At 43.9% G+C, this 26,702-nt stretch overlaps 1 protein-coding gene across 1 annotated transcript in view; it reads right to left on the bottom strand.

Annotated features, from left to right (window-relative positions):
- Positions 1 to 26,473, bottom strand: part of LOC133419733 (NACHT, LRR and PYD domains-containing protein 3-like) — a 59,277-nt gene extending 32,804 nt beyond the window's left edge. The window contains exons 1-11 of the mRNA XM_061709137.1: positions 26,365 to 26,473; positions 25,564 to 25,696; positions 25,338 to 25,481; positions 25,113 to 25,229; positions 24,565 to 24,643; positions 24,080 to 24,284; positions 20,216 to 21,998; positions 19,735 to 19,908; positions 18,953 to 19,126; positions 16,455 to 16,628; positions 1,824 to 1,997 (exon numbers count right to left, since the gene is read on the bottom strand). Of these exons, the coding sequence (XP_061565121.1) occupies positions 1,824 to 1,997; positions 16,455 to 16,628; positions 18,953 to 19,126; positions 19,735 to 19,908; positions 20,216 to 21,998; positions 24,080 to 24,284; positions 24,565 to 24,643; positions 25,113 to 25,229; positions 25,338 to 25,481; positions 25,564 to 25,652 (3,113 nt within the window). The 5' untranslated portion in view covers positions 25,653 to 25,696; positions 26,365 to 26,473. The remainder of the gene's footprint in view (positions 1 to 1,823; positions 1,998 to 16,454; positions 16,629 to 18,952; positions 19,127 to 19,734; positions 19,909 to 20,215; positions 21,999 to 24,079; positions 24,285 to 24,564; positions 24,644 to 25,112; positions 25,230 to 25,337; positions 25,482 to 25,563; positions 25,697 to 26,364) is intronic.
- Between the last annotated feature and the right edge of the window lie 229 nt (positions 26,474 to 26,702).

Below are 26,702 nucleotides of genomic sequence, written 5' to 3'. Positions count from 1 at the left end.
AAACGGCACAGACCATGTTTAAAGCCTGGAATAATAGTTTACCTGGAAACATCCAAATGTTATTTAGAAAAAGACATGGTATTCATGATATACGGAATAAACACACTTTTAAACAGACAATGGCTCATACTACATTGAAAAAGATGTGCATTTCAGTGTATGGTATAACACTCTGGAACAACCTTGATGAAAGTGTGAAGGTCTGCAAGAACATCAGGCTATTTAAACGCTGCTATAAGCAGATTCTCATACTGAACTACCAAAAGTTGATGTTATAATGACCAGGATTTTTTTATTTAATTTTTTTCATTGTCTTTTTTTCTTCTGTGCATGATGCTTTTCTTTCTTTTTAGCTACTTTTATTATTGACTCACTTGTCTTTTAATTACTTTTATATTGATATACTTTTATATGTCAAGAAGGGTATATACTGTATATACGTATTATTATTATTATTATTGTTGTTATTAGTATTATTATTGTTATTGCTATTTTTATTCTTTTATATATTGGATATTCTTATATTGCAAGAAGGGGCCGGACTAGATAAGCATTTGCTTCTTCCTGTCCCTTCTTGAACAAAACTGGTTGTTTTTTATTATTGTTGTTGATGCATGGTGTTTATTTTATTGTTTTGTTCAAGATGAATAAAGATCAAATCAAATCAAATCAAATTTATGTTTATTCAGGGAGAATAAAATGCACCATTGAGAAGTGAGATATTGAATAGTTCTTTCTAAATATCTTGTTTGAGAGTGTGATGAGATAATTTAATTCCTGAGTTTAAACAGAGGGAATGTAGAGTCATAATGCCATTGTGCTGATTATAATGTTATTTTTGTACTTTGAGCAGGTGTCCTTTTGTTTGTTGTCTCTTAGTTGTGAGCATTATGTTTATCTATTGTAATTAATGATAATGTTGTAGTTCAGCTGATGATTCTGATGAGACCAGAGAGAAACTGCTGTGAAAGGTCAGCAGCTAACGGGGATCTAACAAAACAACCAAACAGTTCTAACGGTCAACAGTTGAACACTTGGTGGATTCTGACCTCAGAGACTCCAGGTGACAGTGTGGACTCTCCAGTCCAGGACACAGCTTCTTCAGTCCTGAATCATGCAGGTGGTTGTTACTCAGGTCCAGTTCTGTCAGACTGGAGGACTGAGAGCTGAGAACTGAGGACAGATCTGCACAGATGTCCTCTGAAAGGTTACAACCACTCAACCTGCAGAGGAGATTAAAGAGAGATCATGACAATATTTAGGAAAGTTTATTTGTTTAACATTTCATGAACAAGAAAACTCAAACTCGGCATTTGCTTTTCTGTTGCCTCCATGTAGAAGTAACTTTAAACAGAAGACAATGAATGCCAGAGTGATGGAGGCGAGGAATGAATTACCAGACGTTTGGATTGGACATAATAATATGGTAAACTTTAAGAAGAAGCTCAAGTAATTTCTGTTTACTCAGGGGGAATAAAATGCACCGTTGAGAAGTGAGATATTGATTAGTTCTTTCTAAATATCTTGTTTGAGAGTGTGATGAGAAAATTTAATTCCTGAGTTTAAGAAGAGGAAATGTAGAGTCATAATGCCATTGTGCTGATTATAATGTTGTTATTTTTGTACTTTGAGCAGGTGTCTGTTGTCTCTGAGCTGTGAGTATTATGTTTATGTATTTTAATTAATGATAATGTTGTAATTCAGCTGATGATTCTGATGAGACCAGAGAGAAACTGCTGTGAAAGGTCAGCAGCTAACGGGGATCTAATAAAACAACCAGACAGTTCTAATGGTCAACAGTTGAACATTTGGTGGATTCTGACCTCAGAGACTCCAGGTGACAGTGTGGACTCTCCAGTCCAGGACACAGTTTCTTCAGTCCTGAATCCTGCAGGTCATTGTTACTCAGGTCCAGTTCTGTCAGACTGGAGGACTGAGAGCTGAGAACTGAGGACAGATCTGCACAGATGTCCTCTGAGAGGTTACAGTCACTCAACCTGCAGAGGAGATTAAAGAGAGATCATGAGGTTATTCAGGAAAGTTTATTTGTTTAACATTTCATGAACAAGAAAACTCAAACTCGGCAGTTGCTTTTCTGTTGCCTCCATGTAGAAGTAACTTTAAACAGAAGACAATGAATCCCAGAGTGATGGAGGCGAGGAATTAATTACCAGACGTTTGGATTGGAGATTATAATATGGTAAACTTTAAGAAGAAGCTCAAGTAATTTCTGTTTACTCAGGGGGAATAAAATGCACCGTTGAGAAGTGAGATATTGATTAGTTTTTTCTAAATATCTTGTTTGAGAGTGTGATGAGAAAATTTAATTCCTGAGTTTAAGAAGAGGGAATGTAGAGTCATAATACCATTGTGCTGATTATAATGTTGTTATTTTTGTACTTTGAGCAGGTGTCTGTTGTCTCTGAGCTGTGAGTATTATGTTTCAACCCAGTCTCACAGGAAAACGTGGTAGAGGCTACGTTGGTCCACATTGCAAAACGTGGCAATGTTACGATTTGCCCTCCTAAAACGTGAGATGTGAACGCGTTCCGTGGCCCATTCATTTTAATAGGTTTCGTTAGGTTTCGTTTCTGTCACGTGACTTTCAAGCTTTCGGCTGTGGAGGAAAAATAAAATTGCTGCCATTTCTTTGATTCTCGGTCTAAATTGCAATATTTTAAGATAGTTTTGCCATGAAAAGCAGATTTTATCATATTCATAGCCAGAAATATATATTGAAATTTCACAATATTTATGTGTCTGTTTACCTCTCGTCGAGACCGGCAACTTTTTTTTTTTTTTAACTTACTCCTCTTCCGTGGCTTTCTCGCGGTAAAAACCTCTTCTTATAATTACGCGCGGCCCATTCTGACACCATGTGTTGTCTGTCTTAACATATATGTAGCAGAGGAGGCGTGTATCTGGTCTCATCAAGACGTTTATTCCCAGACCGATATAATCAACGACTGGCTGTCATGGCAACAACAACAACTGACGCTTTCAGCTGGCGCTCTGCAGAAGCTACTGCGCATGTGCTAAGCACCTAGGGCATGCTGGGTAATGGAGTTCCTACACAGTAATCCAGTAATCCAGTAATCCATTCGCAGCAGCGAACGCACCGGAGCAGCAGCGAACGCACCGAGAGCAGCAGCGAACGCACCGAGAGCAGCAGCGAACGCACCGAGCAGCAGCGAACGCACCACGAGATGTGGTAGTATCGCGAGAACGAGGCAGCAGAATCCAACATGGCGAGGTAATACTTTCGTTTTCAATAAATGCTTTAAAAACGATTATATTCTCAGTTTAAAATAACGAAAGGGTAGTTTATAGTTAGATTATATAATTCCGAACCCAACCTGGAGCAAAGCGAATCTTTAGACGCATCTATAGACGAGTATTTTGAGAGATTTGTCATGGTGAAGAAGTCTGGGGGCGCGTCCTCCGGCGCGTCCTCCACGCCGAAGCGTTCCCGTCCTGAGGATTCCCCTGGAGCAATTTCTCCTCCAGGAAATACCACCGAGGACATTCTGAGGTCCATTGACACCCGCTTGGCCTCCCATGACTCCCGTTTATCCCTGGTGGAAGTCCTGCACAAGGAATTCCAGTCATTAAGAGAAGCTGTGGAATACGGTAACCAGCAGGTGGAAAAATTGATGGCTGAAAACACCAATCTGAAGAAGTCGATGAAATCCATGTCAGAGGGTTTTAGCCGACTCCAAAATGAAAATAAATCTTTAAAGGAGGCCGTTTTAGACCTTCAAGCTTGTTCCATGAGGGACAACTTGGTGTTCTCGGGGATCCCGGAGAAACCTGATGAAGATCCTGAACAATCCGTCCAGGATTTCATCCGGAACCACCTGAAGCTTCCAGAAGACCTGGCGAACTCCATCACGTTTCACCGCGTCCATCGCCTAGGAGGAAGAAGACCCGAAGCCCAGAGACCCAGGCCCATTGTTGCTAAATTCGAACACTATAAAGACAAAGAGCTTGTGAGAAGAAGGGGGCCACAGCTACGCGGATTGCCGTTCTCCGTGAACGACCAGTTCCCCCGGGAGATCCTGGACCGTCGCCGAGTCCTCTTCCCGGTCCGGAGGAGGTTCATGACGGAGGGATCTCGTGCTGTCATCACCGTGGACAAGCTGTACGTGAACGGACAACTGTACCGCGACTCCAACATCACGCCCTGGCTCTTCTAAAAAGGATGAGTACAAAATTTACTTTCTTTTCCTCTCTTTCTTTCTTACTAACTGGTGATTAGGTTAGATATAGTTACATAAACACTTGGTGATTAGATTAGATATAGTTTCATAAAATATTCTCGGCATATATTAATGTATTAATAATTCTTGCTCTGCTAGTCTCGGTAAGTTATAGGCTCACACTGGTGATTGCCTTTCTCTCTCTTTTTTTTACTTTCTCTATTTCTTTTTCTATCATGTTTAGAATTATCTCCCTCCCCACCCCCCCCACCTCACTCCCTTTCCCCTTTTTTTTTCTTTTTTCCCTCTATGTCCCACTCTGCTGCACTTTCTTTCTCGGTTTGGTAAATTGGTACAAACACACATTTCACACATCTAGAATAACATGGCACACACACATACAACAGCTTTTCATGCAACATTACCACTTACATATAATGTTACTTTCAATGATTGGATTATGGATAAATTAAAGTTTGTCACCTGGAACGTAAACGGAGCCGGGAACACGGCAAAGAGATTAAAACTTCTTAACCATATACAAACTCTGCAGGCGGACATTGTCCTACTGCAGGAAACTCATTTAGTTAAAGCTTCGGTAGATGCATTGGCCACGGCACAATTTCCGCATGTTTTCTGCGCCTGTTACAACTCCAGACAAAGAGGGGTAGCAATTCTCATTAATAAAAGAGTAAATTTCACCGTAAAGGACACTCACATTGACTCAGAGGGTAGATATTTAATTTTAGTCTTGCAAATTCAAAGCTTGAATTTATGTATTTCTAATGTATATGGTCCAAATGTTGATGACTCCTCGTTTTTTCACTCTTTTTTCACCTCACTTTCTGCTCACCTAGACAACACAGTCATCATCGGAGGAGACTTCAACATGGTTCTGGACCCTGGAGTGGACAGGCTCAGTAATGCAGGCGGACACAGGAGTTGGCAGTCAGCAAGTATTGTTAAGCAATACATGAATGATCTGGGTCTTTGCGATACATGGCGCTCTCTACACCCAACCCTTAGGAACTACACTTTTTTCTCAGCCGTTCATCACTCATATTCTAGGTTAGATTATTTTTTAGTCAGTAGCTCTCTGATGAGAGATATCTCAGAATCACAAATTCACCCAATCATTATTAGCGATCACGCACCTGTTTCTTTCACTCTGGGGAAGAGGGGGAGCGTATCATCCTCCAAAGTTTGGAGATTTAATACATCATTGCTCAAAGACCCTGACTTTATTAATTTTTTTAAGAAAGAATGGGATATATTTTTACAAAATAACGACCAGCCGGAAATATCAGCGAGCGTTCTATGGGAAGCAGGAAAAGCAGTAATGCGAGGAAAAATAATTTCCTTTTCTTCAAATAAGAAAAAAAAAGACAACTTAAAAACAAAAGAATTAGAGTGTGAAATAAAGACGCTAGAGGAGGCCTTCCAGACCTCTGCAGACGAACGTATCCTTAACAGAATAAGGAAAACTAAAATAGAATTAAATAAAATAATTGACGCAAAAACGCAGTTTCTAGTACAAAGGCTTCGCCTGGAAAACTTTGCACATGCTAACAGATCGGGAAAATACTTAGCCAATCAATTAAAAATAAACAAAGAAAAAACAACCATAACATCCATTAAGGACCAGTCAGGGGGAGTTACACATGACCCCTGTTTAATAAATTCAGTCTTTAGAGACTTTTACTATAAATTATACTCGTCACAAATTGAACCATCTGATCAATCCATTAATGAGTTTCTTGGAGACATTAATCTGCCGAAGTTACATCAGGAACAGGTTATGAATTTAGACTCACCGCTCTCAATAGGAGAACTCCATGAAGCTCTTCAACATATGCCCAATAATAAAGCTCCGGGCCCAGATGGTTTCCCAGCTGAATTTTACAAGGAATTCTGGAGTATATTAGCACCAACATTTTATAAAATGATTCTAAATGCTAGGGAGAATAAAAGCTTACCCTTAAATATGAACTCTGCTAATATTAGTCTTTTATTAAAACCGGACAAGGATCCCTTGCTCCCATCGAGCTACCGCCCAATTTCATTGATAAATGTAGACCTTAAAATAATTAGCAAGGCCATTACTGAACGTCTGAAAAGAGTCACCCCTTCTATTATACATCCGGATCAAACAGGCTTCATTAAAGGTAGACATTCGTCTACTAATATTCGCAGATTATTAAATATTATAGACTATTCGAGTATCAATAAACAGGAGACTACTATTATATCCTTAGACGCGGAAAAAGCATTTGATAAGGTAAATTGGAAGTTTCTATTGGCAACTTTGCATAAATTTGGATTTGGCGAATCTTTCATTGACTGGATAAAAATATTATACAGCTCTCCCAAGGCACGTGTAAGGACAAATGATCAAATCTCTACAAGTTTTACCTTGCAAAGAGGCACTAGACAGGGTTGCCCTCTCTCTCCCTCATTATTTGCAATATTTATTGAACCTTTAGCAGCAGCTATTAGACAAAATCAAAATATTAAAGGTATACAATGTAAAATATTAGAGCACAAAATTAGTCTTTATGCGGATGACGTACTCCTCTTCCTCCAGAACTCACGATCTTCACTATCACAGACAATTGCACTTATAGAGGGATTTTCATCTCTGTCTGATTATTCTATTAATTGGTCTAAATCCACTGTTTTGTGTGTTAACTGCAATTTTAGGAATATAACCAATACTCAATTACAATCAGGGAACATTAGATATTTAGGCATAAACATCTCCCCTAGGCTGTCAGAGTTAATAAAATTAAATCATGTTCAGCTTATAAAGAAAATAGAAGATGATCTTTCCAGATGGAGCTCTCTCCCCATTTCGCTCATGGGTAGAATAGCCACCATTAAAATGATGGTTTTACCAAAAGTAAATTATTTTTTCTCAATGATACCATGCAAACCCCCTCTTTCCTGGTTTAAATCGTTGGACTCATATGTATCAAAATTTCTGTGGAAAAATAAAACTCCACGTATTAGTTTAAAGACATTGCAAAAATCCAAAGAATATGGAGGTTTAGAATTACCTAATTTTCAGTATTACTTCATAGCCAGTAAGTTACAGTATATTGTAAAATGGTCAAAAGATCATCCTTTAGATAGTCAATGGCTGGACTCAGAGCAAGTGTTTTGTAATGAACTAGAAATCTCAGAGTTACCATTTATTAGTCAAAGTATCAAACGTCATCAATGTTTCAAAAGCATTAATATTAGCACAACTTTATCAGCTTGGTGGGAATTTCTTAAAATAGCTAAAATTTCACTTTTTCCATGTGACCGTACACCCATATGGAACAACCCAGACATCGTGAAAAATGATAAAAAGATGGTTAACTTCGTTCAATGGAGAGATCAAGGAATACGGTACTTACAGCACGTAATTGTAAGAGGACAGTTTGTACCTTTCAATACACTTATTGTTCAATACGGAGTTAGCAGGAATACATTTTTAGAGTATCAACAACTTAAGGCAATAATAAATAAAACATACAAAATTAGCCAATTAGATTTACAACTTCCCGCTAAGATAATAGATTTATTGAATCTAATCACTTTAAAGTTGTTATCAAAACTCTACAGGTTAGTGTCTAAACTGGACGATTCAGTCTCTCTCCCGATCTCTAAGTGGGAGGCGGATCTCTCTCTTAATACCGACCAGTTTTCTTGGTCACAAATATGCTTAAATACGTTTACTATGACTAAAAACCCAAACCTACAACTTATACAGTACAAAGTTCTTCATAGAATACATTATACTGGACAAAGGATGTTCCAGATGGGCTTTGTCACCTCTAATATCTGTTCACAGTGCACAGAGAACACCCCAGATAATTATATGCATGCTTTATGGTTCTGTACACCGGTACAGAGGTTCTGGAAGGAGATTTGTGAGGATTTATCCACATGGATCAACCACAGAATCCCAGTGTGCCCCACGGTATGTATATTAGGTCACCTGGGAGACACTCAAATAGATCCTAATTGGACACACCGGGTTCTCACTGCCTTATGTATCGCAAAGAAAACCATTTTAGTAAATTGGAAACAAAAATCCAGTTTATGTATCAACCATTTTAGGAATCTTTTATCAGATCATATTAGTAGTGAGATAATGTCTGCCTCCACTGAACAACATTCGGCTGAATTGCACTCTCTGTGGTCCCCGTTTATTGGCTTCGTTACCTAGTGGGGGCGGGGGGGTGGTGATCTCGTAGCCCTTGGGGTTGGGGGTCGGCTTGGGGGGTCTGGGGCGCGGGCCTCTGGTGGCCCCTGGGGGGCGGTGGGGGGGGCCGCGGGGCCCTGTCCCTAGCCGGTGGGGGCCTTGGGGGCCTGTGGGGGGGGTTACCTCATGGCGGTGGGGGGGGGTGGCTGGGGAGGGCTCGGGCGGGGGGCTGTGGCTGGGGCGTCTCCGGGCCTCCCGGGGGGGGCGGGGCCGTGGACGTGGGGGTCCCACCCGGAGGGCCCGGCCCTGCCTGGGTGGGGGGTGGCTGTCTGCGCTGGGGGGGCATTGCTGCCTTGGTCCTCCGTCGCTGGGCGGGGGCCAAGTGCCCCTGCGGATGTGGGGACTCCGGGACCCTTGGGGTGTCCGCCGGGGTGGCCTCGGGGGGGGGGTGGGGCCGGGTCCGGGGAGCGGGCCTCCCCTGACCGGGGGGTGCACGGGCGGGCACGGCGGCGGGGTGGCGCCATTCCCAGGTATCTATGTCTTATGTTGTCAGTATGAATGGGAGGATGTTGGACCGTTTCCCCCTCCGTCTGGGGGCTCCGGCGGCGCCGGGGGCGCCCTTGGGGGTGCGGTGGGGCCCTTGCCCGGCTCGGGGGGGCCGGCCCCCGTCCACTGGACGGCCGGTGGGGGGACGCGGGTGTCTTATCAGGGCCGGCTTTGCTGGTCCTGCTTCCTGGCTTCGGCCTCCGCTCCCCCTCTTGCCCCCCCTACACGATTCATACGCACATAGGCGAAAGGCGGGGGGTCCGGGTCGTGGGGGGCACTGTCCCGCGGGGCCTGGCACTCCCCGCCTCACGGTTTTAACAGCAAAATAGACACTGCACATTCAACACTTAATAAATACATTTGACAAGGACACGTAGTTCGGGAGGGGGGGGGGTCTGTGTCAATCGATACTTGGCCCTCCCTCCTCCCTGTTTTTATGGCATTAATCACATGCACTCAACACAAGGGGCGGGAGGGGGTCCCACATCACCCGCGTTCCCTCACCGGCCTGGGCCTGGGACGGGTGGGTCGGGTTACCCGGGCCTGGCGGGGCCCGCCGTGCAGCCTGGGGTGCCTTCCGGCGGTGCTGGATCCCCCCGGGGAGGGGGAAACGGTGCGTGATCGTATGTCTGTGTCGGTGAGAATGCGGTATGGAAGGGTCCTGCCATGGAGGATTTGAGCCTCCATTGGCAGGACATCAAAAACTTAATAATTTATCAATATTATATTATACAAAGATGGTTATTATTATTATTATTATTAGTATTATTATTAGTATTATTATTATTATTATTATGTATAGTATATTATATTATTATTAGTATAGGTATCGGATAGGTGAATGGATGAATGAATGGGATGCCTGGGTCTGGCGCCCTCCGTTGTCGGGCCTGCGCGGGTGTCGCCTTGTTGGGGGGTTCCCTCTCTCCGGGCCCGTCTCCGGTCCCCCCCGCTGCCTCTACGGCGGGGCGCCCCTCTGGTCTTGGAGGGCCACTTTCGTGGGGGACGGGTGCGCCTGCCCGCGTCGGCGGCCGGGGCGGCTCTGTCTCTCCGGGCAGGCTGGCCCCCTGCCGGGTGGGGGTCGTTGGCCTGAAGGGTGAGGGCCTCCTGGCCGCGTGTCCGGCCCGGACCGGGTGGCCGGGGATTGCCTGGGTCGCGGTCCGCCGCCGCGGGGTCCCTGGCTGCTTCTTTCCGCGCCGTGGGGGCCCCGCCCGCGGGCCCCCTCGGCCGCCGCCGGGTGGGGGGGGGGGGCCTCGCAGGCGGTGGGTTGCCTCCCTCCTACTTCTCCCCTCTGTGGGGTTGCCGGTGGCCTGGGTTCCGGGCTCTTCCTTGTCGGCCTCTGGTCTCACGGGTGGCGGGGTTGCTCCCCCCCCTCCCCCACTATAGATACACTTCAGGTGGAGCTTTGTTTGGTTTATTACACACACACACACACACACACACACACACACACACACACACACACACACACACACACACATACAGTCATTTAGTCACATGCATACACACACACACACACACACACACACACACACACACACACACACACACACACACATGCATGATCATATACATACACACACACACACATAGACATACACACTGGCTTGTTCACCTGCATGCTGGCTCTCTAGTTTTTGGGTTTAGGTAGCGGTAGCGATAGCTTAGCTCAGACTGCGATCAGATCTCAAGATTTAGGTCGATTGCTGTTCGTGTTTTGGATGGCTCCGTGCCGGTTTCGTGCTTTGTTTGTGGTTTTTTTGTTGCAGATTTCCAGTGCTTGACGTGTGTCTCCGTGTGTTCCTGCTTCCTGGATTGGCAGTGGATGTCGTCACCACCCCCCCCCCACCCCCTCCCCCCCCAAAAAAAAAAAAAAAAAAAAAAAAAAAAAAAAAAAAAAAAAAACACTGGGTTTGTATGTGTATATTTATGTATGTGTACGCATATGTGTGCGTATATATATGTATATATCACATATAGTAATAATGCACATATATACACTTTTGGTTTCTACCGTCATGGTATCAATCAATAATATGTGTGCAGACAAGGTAAAAAAAAAAAAAAAAAAAAAAAAAAAGTAATCCATACAACACAGAAACCAAGTGGCTTATAAGCTATTTGAATTACTTTTAATATTAGGTAGTTGTGTGAACTGTTAAGATATGTGTGTAATTTTGTATAACTGTAGATGATATTATTTCAACATAGAACAACATGAAACGGCTTTTAGTGTCCCCAGGGTCACACATTTCTTCTTTGAATTTCAGCACCCCTGTGTTTTTGTGAGACAACCTGGAAATTATTGCTCGCTCCAAAAAAGAGCATGTTGTTTTTTTATTATACCTTTTATTTGACAAGGCAATCACTAAATTAATTAATTTTATGCTGCGTAAATGCAACCTATAAATAATTATCCATACATATATGTTCCTTAGAATATATTGGACACTGGACAATGTAAACCTTTTTTTTGGTAATGAATTATCTCTGGCTTGACAGCTCGCCAGATCGTTTAGTGTATGTGGTGGTTTTATTTTGGAGGGGTGCAGCGTAAGCAATAATATTAAGACATTTTTTTTAATTAATTGTCATCATTTCATTTATGTTTACAACATGTAGAGTAATTAATTGGGCAGCGAAGCCTCTGTGATTTTATATAGGTTTGTCGAGTTGTTAATAAAGTAAAAAAAAAAAAAAGATTTAAAAGGCCCAGCCCCCAGCTTGAAAAGCTGCCAGGCACCCTGATCTCACAAAGATCCGTGAAATGCCCACGACCTCTCACCACTATTTTCCGTGGTATATACACGGAAAATGGTATAATTCCCTGTGAGCACCACGGATATTGTACCATGCAAAGTCAATGGGATCCGTTGTCGTGATATATACACGGATTATGACATTATTATTATTTATATATTATTCTTTGTTATAGTGGCTAAATCATGAGTTTTTGTCGCGCAAGGTACTGTTTGTTACTGTCAGTTTGTAAAAGCATGTTTTTAATGCTGTAGGCACAGGAGGTTTGTTATGTATAGGTTTGCCTATGAGGCCTATTTCGTGTCTATTTTTGCAAAGTTCACTAACGCTTTGAGCTAGGAGGCTGAAATTCTAGACTCTGTATCAGGAGGTGACTCTCATCCACTGTGCCGAGTTTCAGATCTGTGTGACCTTCGGAAGTGTCAAAGGTCACCACGTGTGTTGCTTTTCGGGCCTGCAAAGCCTATTTCGTGTCTATTTTTGCACACTTCACTAACGCTTTGAGCTAGGAGGCTGAAATTCTAGACTCTGTATCAGGAGGTGACTCTCATCCACTGTGCCGAGGTCCAGACCCGTGCGACCTTCGGAAGTGCCAAAGGTCACCGTGTGTGGTCCCTTTTTCGGGCCTTTTTTGTGTGTTTTTTGAATAATTCACTAACGCTTTGAGCTGGGAGGCTGATTTTTGACTATGTTGCAATGCAGAAGGCCCTTTGCTAGGATATTTTGTTCCTGTGGCTGTACGACTTCCACAGAGCTAGTTGGCGTTGCAGAGGGTTCACAGAGTTGAGACTTGGCAAGCCCAATCAACGCCCCATATGGAGGCCACAGGTCAAGTTTTACTTGGTTTGGTCAAATGTTGTGGCAACGGCGTCCGTTCAAATGTTGGAAAAGGTGAAGTTTCAAAGCCCCGCCCATCGAAAAGTACAGGTCCGATCTGCACCAAACTAACGTATGTCTGTTCAGGGGATGCCCCCAAACAACAAATAAAAAATTCAGACTTCTATGACTTCTGCAAAAGTGTTTCCTCCAAAACGTCCTGGCCGGTTAGGAGGCTGTAGAATCGTATAGGTCTGAGAGCCTCCTGATTAATGGAATGGTGCCTATTTTGTGTATTTTTTGCATAGTTCACTAACGCTTTTAGCTAGGAGTCTTGTTACGGCCGCTGCCCTTTCCTCCTTTATGTTTTGTTTTAATCTTGTTTTCTCCCCCTGCCTCTGCCAAGCTGCACAGCTCCTCCCTCGTTGGCCTGATTGGGGTGGCCTCCCGGCTCCTGGCAGTCCATCCCTCCGATCACCTGGTCTCCCTGATTGGTGCGCCGTGTCTGGGGCTGGCCAGCCATCCAATCAGGAGTGAACACCTGATAAACCCCTGCCAGTCTGTCAGTCCGGGCGGCTGATTGTGGAACAGCTCGCCTCTGTGTGTTGTGCAGAACTTTGTTTGTAAAGCTAAACTTTGTCTAGCAGCTACTGTGTGGTCCTTTGTGGCTGTTTTTTTTGTTTAACCCTTGATAGTCTAGGCACAATTTCTGAAAATGTGCTTATTTAAAGTGCTGAAGGCATTTTGTGAATATTTATAATATACAACATTTCTAGGGGTATTAAAGGGTGCTGAATCCAAATCTGCTGTATATGAATAATAATAATAATAATAATAATAATAATAATAATAATAATAATAATAATAATAATAATAACTGAGTAATTATTCATAGTTAAAAACAACTATTTTTGCAATATCTAAGCGGTTTTTTCACATTACAGCTCAAATCTGAATATGGCATCAAATTGCCCATGTAGGAAAACTTACAAAAGTACATTTAATTCATGTTTGTACCTTGTTTAGTAAAAAAGATATACTGAAAAATAGATTTCAGCCTGGCGGTGGCGGCCATGTTGGATCTCGATTTTGAGGCATTTTGGGTAATTTTTGAGCTTCATATACAGCAGATTTGGATTCAGCACCCCTTAATACCCCTAGAAATGTTGTCAGTTATAAATATTCGCAAAATGCCTTCGGGGTTCTGATTTTGTGAAAATTGACCCTGTCTATGAAGTGTGGCCAGGATTTAGATTGTGTTTTAACTGTGACTAATTCCGTTAAAGTTTCCACACCTAGTAACTTTTATGTTTAGACACACTAGGTGCAGGGGTGCTGTTTTGTTGTACTTTGGTTTTTAGTAAGTGTAGACAGCCTTTGTTTTCCTTTTTTGTTTTGAGTTAGTCTGGGTATCCGTTTTAGCTCTAAAAGAGTCCTCCTTTTGTTATATTTGGTTTTTGATTTAAACAGCACCCACCGGCCCTCTTCCTTGGTTTGTTTTCTTCTTTTTTTTTATTTTGTTAACCGGTGTTCCCGGTAATTTTGGGTAACAATAAACTACCTTACCTTTTACCAACTGGGTTTTTGTGTTGCTTCCCTTTCCCCTGCGAGCCGGGTTGTAACAAGTCTGAATTTTTCATATTTTGTTTGGCCTCCATATGGGGCCTTGATTGGGCTTGCCAAGTCTCAACTCTGTGAACCCTCTGCAATGCCAACTAGCTCTGTGGAAGTCGTACAGCCACGGGACCAAAAGATCCTAGCAAAGGGCCTTCTGCATTGCAACATAGTCAAAAATCAGCCTCCCAGCTCAAAGCATTAGTGAATTATTCAAAAAACACACAAAAAAGGCCAGAAAAAGGCACCACACACGGTGACCTTTGGCACTTCCGAAGGTCGCACGGGTCTGGACCTCGGCAGAGTGGATGAGAGTCACCTCCTGATACAGAGTCTAGAATTTCGGCCTCCTAGCTCAAAGCGTTAGTGAAGTGTGCAAAAATAGACACGAAATAGGCTTTGCAGGCCCGAAAAGCAAAACACGTGGTGACCTTTGACACTTCCGAAGGTCACACAGATCTGAAACTCGGCACAGTGGATGGGAGTCACCTCTTGATACAGAGTCTAGAATTTCAGCCTCCTAGCTCAAAGCGTTAGTGAACTTTGCAAAAATAGACACGAAATAGGCTTCATAGGCAAACCTATACATAACAAACCTCCTGTGCCTACAGCGTTAAAAACATGCTTTTACAAACTGACAGTAACAAACAGTACCTTGCGCGACAAAAACTCATAATTTAGCCACTATAACAAAGAATAATATATAAATAATAATGTCATAATTCGTGTTTATCACGACAACGGATCCCATTGACTTTGCATGGTACAATATCCGTGGTGCTCACAGGGAATTATACCATTTTCCGTGTATATACCACGGAAAATAGTGGTGAGAGGTCGTGGGCATTTCACGGATCTTTGTGAGATCAGGGTGCTTGGCAGCTTTTCAAGCTGGGGGCTGGGCCTTTTAAATCTGTTTTTTTTTTTTTTACTTTATTAACAACTCGATAAACCTATATAAAAACAGAGGCTTCGCTGCCCAATTAATTACTCTGTAAACATAAGTGAAATGATGACAATTAATTTAAAAAAAATGTCTTAATATTATTGCTTACGCTGCACCCCTCCAAAATAAAACCACCACATACACTAAACGATCTGGCGAGCTGTCAAGCCAGAGATAATTCATTACCAAAAAAAAGGTTTACATTGTCCAGTGTCCAATATATTCTAAGGAACATAAATGTATGGATAATTATTTATAGGTTGCATTTACGCAGCATAAAATTAATTAATTTAGTTATTGCCTTGTCAAATAAAAGGAATAATAAAAAAACAACATGCTTTTTTTTGGAGCGAGCAATAATTTCCAGGTTGTCTCACAAAAACACGGGGGTGCTGAAATTCAAAGAAGAAATGTGTGACGCTGGGGACACTAAAAGCAGTTTTATGTTGTTCTATGTTGAAATAATATCATCTACAGTTACACAAAATTACACAAATATCTTAACAGTTCACACAACTACCTAATATTAAAAGTAATTAAAATAGCATATAAGCCACTTGGTTTCTGTGTTGTATGGATTACTGTGTAGGAACTCCATTACCCAGCATGCCCTAGGTGCTTAGCACATGCGCAGTAGCTTCTGCAGAGCGCCAGCTGAAAGCGTCAGTTGTTGTTGTTGCCATGACAGCCAGTCGTTGATTATAACGGCCTGGGAATAAACGTCTTGATGAGACCAGATACACGCCTCGTCTGCTATATACATATATATTAAGACAGACAACACATGGTGTCAGAATGGGCCGCGCGTAATTATAAGAAGAAGTTTTTACCGCGAGAGAACCACGGAAGAGGAGTAAGTTAAAAAAAAAAAAAAAAAGTTGCCGGTCTCGACGTGAGGTAAACAGACACACAAATATTATGAAATTTCAATATATATTTCTGGCTATGAATATGATAAAATCTGCTTTTCATGGCGAAACTATCTTAAAATATTGCAATTTAAACCGAGAATCAAAGAAATGGCAGCAATTTTATTTTTCCTCCACAGCCGAAAACTTGAAAGTCACGTGACAGAAACGAAACCTAACGAAACCTATTAAAATGAATGGACCACGGAACGCGTTCACATCTCACATTTTAGGAGGGCAAATCGTAACATTGCCACGTTTTGCAATGTGGACCAACGTAGCCTCTACCACGTTTTCCTGTGAGACTGGGTTGCATGTTTATGTATTTTAATTAATGATAATGTTGTAATTCAGCTGATGATTCTGATGAGACCAGAGAGAAACTGCTGTGAAAGGTCAGCAGCTAACGAGGATCTAACAAAACAACCAAACAGTTCTAACGGTCAACAGTTGAACACTTGATGGATTCTCACCTGAGAGACTCCAGGTGGCAGTGTGGACTCTCCAGTCCAGGACACAGCTTCTTCAGTCCTGAATCCTGCAGGTCATTGTTACTCAGGTCCAGTTCTGTCAGCCTGGAGGACTGAGAGCTGAGAACTGAGGACAGATCTACACAGATGTCCTCTGAGAGGTTACAGTCACTCAACCTGTAGAGGAGATTAAAGAGAGATCATGAGGTTATTCAGGAAAGTTTTTTTGTTGAACAAGAAAACTCAAACTCGGCAGTTGCTTTTCTGTTGCCTCCATGTAGAAGTAACTTTAAACAGAAGACAATGAATCCCAGAGTGATGGAGGCGAGGAATTAATTACCAGACGTTTGGATTGGAGATTATAATATGGTAAACTTTAAGGAGAAGCTCAAGTAATTTCTGTTTACTCAGGGGGAATAAAATGCACCGTTGAGACGTGAGATATTGATTAGTTCTTTCTAAATATCTTGTTTGAGAGTGTGATGAGAAAATGTAATTCCTGAGTTTAAGAAGATGGAATGTAGAGTCATAATGCTGTTGGGCCACGCCCATATGCTCATGTGAACTCTGAACTTATAAATGTATGAACATTTGGTGAATGTGTATATTCAACTTTGAAACTGCTCAGCCGAAAATTGGCTGTAATGTGCCTCCTAAAATGGCCGCCTTGCAATGAACTACAACCCCCAGCATGCCTTGCGTGGGGGGGGTGGCGCCTACAAGCGGCGCGCATCCAATCGCAAACGAGGCACTGATGAAGTCACCGCAGGGCGCGTAGGATCAAAACGCCACCGCTGCTCCTTTTTCTCTCTCTTCCACACCACCTTTCATCGGAGCTGGATCTTTGGCTCCGGGCCAAGATCCCATCTCCTTTTCTCCCCCCCCCGGCTGGGGGGGGGCGTAAGGCCCGCATCGGATCGGGCCCGCCCGTTGGACCTATGGTCCACGGAGCCGCGATCCCCGGAGGATTCCTCCGGCTCCCACTAAACTCTGTGTTGTTTGAGTTTTACAGATCCGAGTTCACGACGCCCACGCGCTCCCGGCCATCAGATTGGGACACCGCTGCGACTGAACGCTCCGACTGAAGCCCCCTTCCCCGTCCGAGCCCCTGTCTGCTGACCGCGCAGGAATCGGACGGTTTCCTGGGCGGACGGCCGGCGTCTCGCCCGGTTGTGAGCTTTCCCGGGGCCCGGACGGCCCCGCGTCGGCGACCGGCGAGCAGGGACGCACGGTAACGAATGACCGGCTCCCCCGCCGCGCCTAGGAATGCGTGAGAGCCTCCGTTGGTCCGGAAGCACGGCCCGGCACAAGGCGGCCCGCCGCTGTCTAATCCGTTTCAGGGGAAGGGACGGGACGCGAGAGATTAACTGGGAAATTCCCCAGCAGGACTGCGACCCGCAGTCGACAAAGCCCGCAGGCACCTGATCCGGATCCCGAGGAGACGTGAAGTCGTGAGCAGTGATCAGTAGGACTTAAGAGCGGTTCAGAACTGAGTGTGAAGTCGTGATCCCTAGTTATCAGTAACTTGGAGCGTTTCAGAGCTAAATCTGTGTTCTGAACTGAGATTACTGCATACACCATCATCATTGTTATCATTATCGTGTTGATTATTTGGTAGTCGTTGTTTTCTGCCGTAGGCACATTTTAAATGCTGCGTCTGCCATCTGGTCTGATCACACGTGGCCCAAAGAGGACTCCGCCATCTTTAAATACCACAGAAGCCCCGCCATCCTTAAATGTTTGAACTGTAGATGTTCTTTATCATCTTTATTATTGCTTTGATTTCTTTTTTATTCCATGCATTTAAGTTTCGTTTTATTTCTATTGATGTTTTCTGGTTAATGGTTTTACAATAATGTAGTGCGCCATCAGGATTTATTCGGGTATTTATGCTTTGATACCCGTATGTAAATAAATTCTGATTGATTTTTAATGAGTTTGTGTGTTGTTTCATACAATTTTGGTCACAACTGATTGTTTGAACAGAGCCAGTGCTCGAACTGCACGCCTTCAACATTATTCACCAGTAATAACAGCTCTTACTGTGTTCTGGTGGATAATCCCTATTTTGAGACTGATTTTCTGCTGTTAAAAGTTATAATTTTCCTGGATTAAGGCCCAGGGTGGTGCCCCGAGGATTTTATTTATCATATTGGTCATTCAATTTGATAAATAGTCGACTTTATTAATTATTAATAATTCTTGAATAAAATTATTAATAACCCTTCGATAACTGGACAGCCAAGCTAACCTGTGTGGCACAACAATGCCATTGTGCTGATTATAATGTTGTTATTTTTGTACTTTGAGCAGGTGTCTGTTGTCTCTGAGCTGTGAGTATTATGTTTATGTATTTTAATTAGTGATAATGTTGTAATTCAGCTGATGATTCTGATGAGACCAGAGAGAAACTGCGGTGAAAGGTCAGCAGCTAACGGGGATCTAACAAAACAACCAAACATTTCTAACGGTCAACAGTTGAACACTTGGTGGATTCTGACCCGAGAGACTCCAGGTGACAGTGTGGACTCTCCAGTCCAGAACACAGCTTCTTCAGTCCTGAATCCTGCAGGTCGTTGTTACTCAGGTCCAGTTCTGTCAGACTGGAGGACTGAGAGCTGAGAACTGAGGACAGATCTGGACAGATGTACTCTGAGAGGTTACAGTCACTCAACCTGCAGAGGAGATTAAAGAGAGATCATGAGGTTATTTAGGAAAGTTTATTTGTTTAACATTTCATGAACAAGAAAACACAAACTCTGCAGTTGCTTTTCTGTTGCCTCCATGTAGAAGTAACTTTAAACAGAAGACAATGAATCCCAGAGTGATGGAGCCGAGGATTAATTACCAGACGTTTGGATTGGAGATTATAATATGGTAAACTTTAAGAAGAAGCTCAAGTAATTTCTGTTTACTCAGGGAGAATAAAATGCACCATTGAGAAGTGAGCTATTGATTGTTTTTTTCTTAATATATTGTTTGAGAGTGTGATGAGAAAATGTAATTCCTGAGTTTAAACAGAGGGAATGTAGAGTCCTAATGCCATTGTGCTGATTATAATGTTATTTTTGTACTTTGAGCAGGTGTTCTAGTGTCTGTTGCCTCTTAGATGTGAGCATTATGTTTATCTATTTTAATTAATGATAATGTTGTAGTTCAGCCGATGATTCTGATGAAACCCCAGAGAAACTGCTGTGAAAGGTCAGCAGCTAATGGGGATCTAACAAAACAACCAAACAAACAGTTCCAACGGCCCACAGTTGAACACTTGGTGGATTCTGACCTGAGAGACTCCAGGTGACAGTGTGGACTCTCCAGTCCAGGACACAGCTTCTTCAGTCCTGAATCCTGCAGGTGGTTGTTACTCAGGTCCAGTTCTGTCAGACTGGAGGACTGAGAGCTGAGAACTGAGGACAGATCTGCACAGATGTCCTCTGAGAGGTTACAGTCACTCAACCTGCAGAGGAGATTAAAGAGAAATAATCATGTAATTTAAACATTGATTATTTAATTCAACAAATGATTGAATCATAGAATGTAAATGAATATCGATCAATTCAACTATTGATCAATATAGATTGCTGCACTACAGCCTTGATCAAAGCTGCATTTCTCTTCTCTGCATGTAAAGTTTCCTGAGATGAATCATTGAGGAGAACTGGTCCCTCATGAACCTGAACTAAGTTGAACAGTGAATTTGACTGGTTTCCTCCAAGAACACATGTGATTGTAACTAAAACAGATGTGTCCGTGTTCGTCCTTACACAACTTTCTTGGAGGATTTGACCACCGGCAGCAGCCTCCGTAGAACCTCCTCTGAAGCTGAGTATTTCTTCAGGTCAAACACCTCCAGATCTTCTGATGACAGTAAGATGAAGACCAGAGCCGACCACTGAGCAGGAGACAGTTCATCTGTGGAGAGACGTCCTGACCTCAGGGACCGTTGGATCTCCTCCACCAGAGAACCATCGTTCAGTTCATTCAGACAGTGGAACAGGTTGATGCTTTTCTCTGCAGACAGATCCTCACTGATCTTCTCCTTGATGTATTTAACTGTTTCCTGGTTGTTCTGTGATCTTCTTTGTTTTGGTTTCAGCAGACCTCGTAGGAGAGTCTGATTGGTCTCCAGTTTGAGACCCAGGAGGAAGCGGAGGAACAAGTCCAGGTGTCCGTTTGTACTCTGTAAGGCCTTGTCCACAGCACTCTGATACAGGTCAGTTTCTGCTCTTTTTTTAAACCACCTGGAGGTGTTTCTTTGTTCCTCCAACATGTTGACTCCAGACTTCATGAAGGTACGATGGACATGAAGAGCAGCCAGAAACTCCTGAACACTCAGATGGATGAAGCAGAAGACCTGGTCCTGGTACAGACTGCTCTCCTCTCTAAAGATCTGGGTGAACACTCCTGAGTACACTGAAGCCTCTCTGACATCGATGCCACACTCTCTCAGGTCTGGTTCATAGAAGATCAGGTTTCCTTTCTGCAGCTGCTCAAAAGCCAGTTTTCCCAGAGACTCCACCATCTTCCTGCTCTCTGGACTCCAGTGAGGATCCGTCTCAGCTCCTCCATCATACTTGACCTTCTTCAGTTTGGCCTGGACCACCAGGAAGTGGATGTACATCTCAGTCAGAGTCTTGGGCAGCTCCCCTCCCTCTCTGGTTTCCAGGACTTTCTCCAGAACCGTAGCAGTGATCCAGCAGAACACTGGGATGTGGCACATGATGTGGAGGCTCCGTGATGTCTTGATGTGGGAGATGATCCTGCTGGTCTGCTCCTCTTCTCTGAACCTCTTCCTGAAGTAATCCTCCTTCTGTGGGTTAGTGAACCCTCTGACCTCTGTCACCATGGAGACACACTCAGGAGGTATCTGATTGGCTGCTGCAGGTCGTGTGGTGATCCAGAGATGAGCAGAAGGAAGCAGGTTTCCTCTGATGAGGTTTGTCAGCAGCACATCCACTGAGGTGGACTCTGTAACATCAGTCAGGACCCCATTGCTGTGGAAGTCCAGAGGAAGTCGACTCTCATCCAAACCGTCAAAGATGAACACGACCTGGAACTCTTCAAAGCTGCACATTTCTCTGATTTCAGTAAAGAAGTGATGAACAAGTTCCACCAAGCTGAACTTTCTCTCTTTCAGCACATTCAGCTCTCTGAAGGTGAATGGAAGCAGGAACTGGATGTCCTGGTTGGTTCTGCCTTCAGCCCAGTCCAGAGTGAACTTCTGTGTTAGGACTGTTTTCCCGATGCCGGCCACTCCCTTCGTCATCACCGTTCTGATTGGTTCATCTCTTCCAGGTGGGAGTTTAAAGATGTCTTCCTGTCTGATGGTTGTTTCTGCTCTGTCTGGTTTCCTGGATGCTGCTTCAATCTGTCTGACTTCATGTTCATCGTTGACCTCTCCAGTCCCTCCCTCTGTGATGTAGAGCTCTGTGTAGATCTGCTTCAGAAGGGTTGGGTTTCCTGCTTTAACAATCCCCTCAAACACACACTGGCACTTCTTCTTCAGCTTAGACTTCAGCCGCTTTTTACAAACTGCAGCTACAGAACCTTAATAAAAAGTGGAAAAAAGAAACAAATTAGTGTTTTATAAAGTTCAAATAAATTCTCCTAAAGAATCAGAATGTGAACCGACACTGATCGACTCTAACGTTACGATGATCTGTCCATTATTGAGTAGAATCACTTTTACCACCAAAACACCTGTGAACATTCAGGACGTGGAAGTGACAAGAACATCTGGAGGTCCTGGAGTTTCTAGTACCAGGATGTTAGCAGTACAGCCCTGGGGCCTCATTTATAAAGCTTGCTTGCGCAGAAAACAGGGCTTGAAAGATGCGCAAGCCACCTTCTACGCAAAGGTTGGGATTTAAAAAAAAAAAACTAACTGAAAAATATGCGTATCTCTACGCCAACCCCGACCCTCCCGTAGGAACTTACTTAAGATATGGGGAACTGGCAACGCAGGCTGTGAGGTGGTGAAATGAAGCCAGATTCATGTCATACTCTTAATAATGTCATCACATATCACAACATATATCAGACTTATAATATAATAGTGCTGATCGTGTCCCTCTGTGTTTGAAGCACAGCGTCAGTCAGGACTCTCTGCTGCTGCTGCAGCCGCGGTGCAGGACACGCCGGGAACCTCCTCTTCACCCACCGCGACAACCGTAGAGTGACTGAGGACAGAACAAATGAGGGGCTCCGTAGAGCGTAAAGGGACACAGATTTCTTTATTTATATAATGAGTTTTACGCACCCGTGAAACCTTTACGTGCGGGTGTAAGCCTAAATTATGGTTCCGCGTTAAAACGACGCAGAGCCTACGCCGTAGGGTACGCGGCTACACGCACCTACGCCGTAGGCTCTGCGTTGGTGTGACGCGGAACCATAAATCAGCCTTGAGCACTGAGGGGAGAGGAGGAGAGGGGAGGGGGAGCGGGGCTGCCGGGCCGTTCTCGCATCGCCTTCGCACAGGGTGTCTTGATGATTTGCAATTACAGGCTGAGCCTACCGTTAGTTTTTAAACTGTGAAAAGTGGGGGGACAAAAACATGATTTTGAAAAGTGGGGGGGACATGTCCTCCCTGTTGCGCCGGGGCACTCACGGCGTTTAGCGCAGCAACGGCGTGCTGCCATTCACTCGCTTTATTTTATACTATTTATATACTTTTTCTAATTTTACTGTGACCACCAAATAATGTTGTTTTCCTGTCCTCCACCTCATCCACAACATCTCGTTCTCAGTCTCCGTGAAATTTAGTGGCACGGTGGCTCGACACATCTCATCATGCGTCTCATTCATCCGGACGCACAAACAGGCTGCAGGAAGCCACTGCGCATGCTCAGCAGGCTCATTCATATGCAAATACTACTTTGTATTGCCCCTTCATGGTAAAAAGTGGGCGTGTAGAGGGCGGGGTATGAGGCAAATTCAGCTGCGCAACCTTCCAGCTGGACTATGATTTATAAAGCGAACATTGCGTGCAAGTGTGCGTGCACGCGGTTTTATAAATCCAACATTTTTTTTGTGGCCGCCATTTTCGGCTTTTGGCTTTACGTGCACTTTTAGTATGAATCCTACGCACTCTTTTATAAATGAGGCCCCTGGTGGGTTGTGGGTTTGTGGGTTTTTGTGTTCTTGTTATTGTTGCGGTGTCTGTGACGTGGATTTTCCAGGTTTAAGATTTGAAAACACCGGAAGATGATCTGATCCAATAATCTGTAGAACCATCAAGACAATCTGGGGTTCAGCAGGATTCCAGAAAGAGGAAAACCAGGACTAAAATCTTCCAGTTATCTTGTGGTGTTGGTCGGTTAAACATGTTTATTGAGGTCCACTGCTGTCCTGTACAGGGACGGTGCTACTGTAGGGGGTGCTAAGACCATGTGGGGTCGACTGGTCTGCAGAAATGTTTAGCTAGTGGTCAACGGTCAAAATAACCTTCATGTGGATTAAGAATGCAGATCTGATTCCAGCAGAACATTGTTGGAACAAGATGAGCAGAGTTCCCCCCCTTCATCTTTCAGTGGGTTTAATGGTGTGGCTGATCTGTGAATGTTGTTAATCTCCTGAGGCATTCTGGGTCATTTATCCAGCAGCTTAAATGTTCAGAGAAATCATCTTACTGCTCTGCAGATGCTCGGCCAGCTCCTCCTGCTTCATTCTCCTCAGGAAGTTCACTGTGATCTTCACAAACGCATCGCTGCTCCTCTGCTCTTCTTCCTCACCCTGCAACAGATGCTCTAGGGATTCTGGGTAATCTGGACTCAGACCCCTCTGGATCTTCTTCAGCTCGTTCTTCACAAACATGACAATGTTGTCCTCCAGCAGCTGGAAGAGAAGTCCACATGAAGGACACAATCAGACTGAAACCACAGAGACGAACATCAGACCCACAGACTGACAGTCCACTGGTCTCCAGAGACCAGCATGGAGACAAACATCAGACCATGTTGGACAGACTGACAGTACACTGGTCTCCAGAGACCAGCATGGAGACAAACATCAGACCCATGTTGGACGGACTGACAGTCCACTGGTCTCCAGAGACCAGCATGGAGACAAACATCAACAGAACAGATGGGGAAGCAGTTGTTGTTCATGTACAGACCAGAAAGATGGAGTCCAGCTGTGTCTGATGCTGCTGGACAGACGGACCGCTGGGAGGCTCTGAGCTTTGCTGGTCCACTCTGTGGAGGAACCAGGAAGAATTAGCTCACATCATGTCTATCCTCACAGAGACAAACACCAGCTGAAGGTCCATGAAGTCCTGTTTGGATGAGGACAGTCCATCAGAGGACTGGCTGTGGTGCTGAAGGTTTACTAGTCCTGCTGATCCACTGAGAACGTACATGTGACCTCAGTGAAAAGTTACAACAAGATCAGGAACATGGACAACTGATGGAGACATGAAGCAGCTGAGGAACTCTGGATCATCATCAGGATCAGTCCTCTGGAAGGTGAGACCCCCAGATGTGTCAACCAGAGGAAAAATCTCCTGACAGGAGATGAAGATCTATGAGGAGGAAGCTCAGATCACCATCAGGTGATGGAGGACCACAGGGGTCCAGGACTACAATGACTCAGGAAGAAACATGTTGACATTTCCTAACATGAGGACTGATTTAAATACATTTAATGTGTTTAAATACATCTCACCTCTCTGAAGAAGACTGTTGGTCTCCTTTAAAGTCAAATAACCAGCCCTTTGAGTGGTCACTCTTCAAGGACAAACAGCTGGGCTCATGTTCAAGGGAGTCTCTTTTCTGATGGACCCTGATAGAAAATAAATGTTTAAAATGTAAATATTTTAATGAAGTTATACAGATAAAAATATTCAGTCTATTTAAAAAGCATTCTTTGGCAGCTTTTGTATACACTTACCTCTTCACAGCAGAATGTTGCTCTCCTTTGAAGTCAATAAACTCGTCCTTTGAGTTGTCACTCTTCAAGGACACACAGCTGGGTCCAGGTCCAGGTCCAGGTCCAGAACCAGGGCCAGGTCCAGGTCCAGGTCCAGGTTGATTCCTGTAATAATGAGGTTTGGTGATGTGAGTCTTGAGCTCTGACATGCAGAAGAGTCATGGACAGTTAGAGATGCTCATCTCACCTCTGAGCTTTGCTCCGACTCTCATGTTCTCCACACAGAGAGGTTTTAGAGGGAGGGACTCCCTCCTCTCTGTCCTCACACTGGTCCATTCTGCTGAATTCACGTCCACATCAGCTCACACACACACCTTCATCTGCAGAGGAAACACACATCACTGGTGCTGGACAGAGATCAGCTGATCCTGCACTGGTTTGATCCTCTCTTTAGGGTTTATGTCACTTGAATGCAGTCAGAAACCAGTGGGAGGTGGAGGAAGTTACTGATACAGCCGTATCTGCTGATCCGAGCTGCTATGAAGCTTTCTCTCAGCGCCTTTTCTCATTTTCTGTTTCTAAGATTAAAACATTAAATTCTGTGAACAACAGAGTTTTACTGCAGAAACAGGAAGTTGAAAATCTTGACCAAGCAGAAAGAGACTGGGCCTCTACGTGTGTCTGGTTCCTGTAAATGTGAAGAAGCTCAGAGGTGAAACTGTCCTGCAGAGACACGTGTCCTCCTCCTTCACAGCCTCATCACACAACAGTTACACAAGCAGCAAACCACTTCCTCCAGGAACCACGCTTTATTTTGAAAGGCCCTACAGGAAACAGCAGTCTGACTTTAATGCTGCAGACGACAGCTTCATTCCAGGAAATAAAAACACCAAAGTTTGATTGATGAAGAAAACGAACCATCATCGCTGTGTTTTTGATCAATAATGATAAACCAATAAAAATGTCATTAACAATCATGTAGATTTGTCTTCAGACACAAGAATGATCAAAGTTTGCAGGTAAATCAGAAGTGAGAACGAGTTCCTACCTTCACCTGTTTGAGTCAAAAGACAAAGTTCAGGAGTGAAATAAACTTTGAAGTATTGATCCGGTTATCAGCAGCTGTTCTTCTTCCTCAGATTACCTCACCGGCCGTGTTTAACGGCTGTTCTTTCAGATGTGTTATGTCAGATTTATTTTTATTTTGACCGAGAGTTCAGTTACGTCCACACCCAGCTGCCTTGTGAGCGTTTCCCGGTTCAGTGCGATCAGGAGTGACGGTTACGAGTGAAAACTTGTTTGAGGAAGGACGGGAGGAAAACAGGTTTAATCACTGAGATGGAATCTGACTCGGTCACTGTGGCGTAAACTTTTGATCCTAATTTT

The sequence above is a fragment of the Cololabis saira genome, chromosome 19 (assembly GCF_033807715.1).
Source record: "Cololabis saira isolate AMF1-May2022 chromosome 19, fColSai1.1, whole genome shotgun sequence".
Classification (NCBI taxonomy): domain Eukaryota; kingdom Metazoa; phylum Chordata; class Actinopteri; order Beloniformes; family Belonidae; genus Cololabis; species Cololabis saira.
Note: the sequence above shows the minus strand (reverse complement) of the source record. Positions and strands in the feature narration are given on the sequence as shown.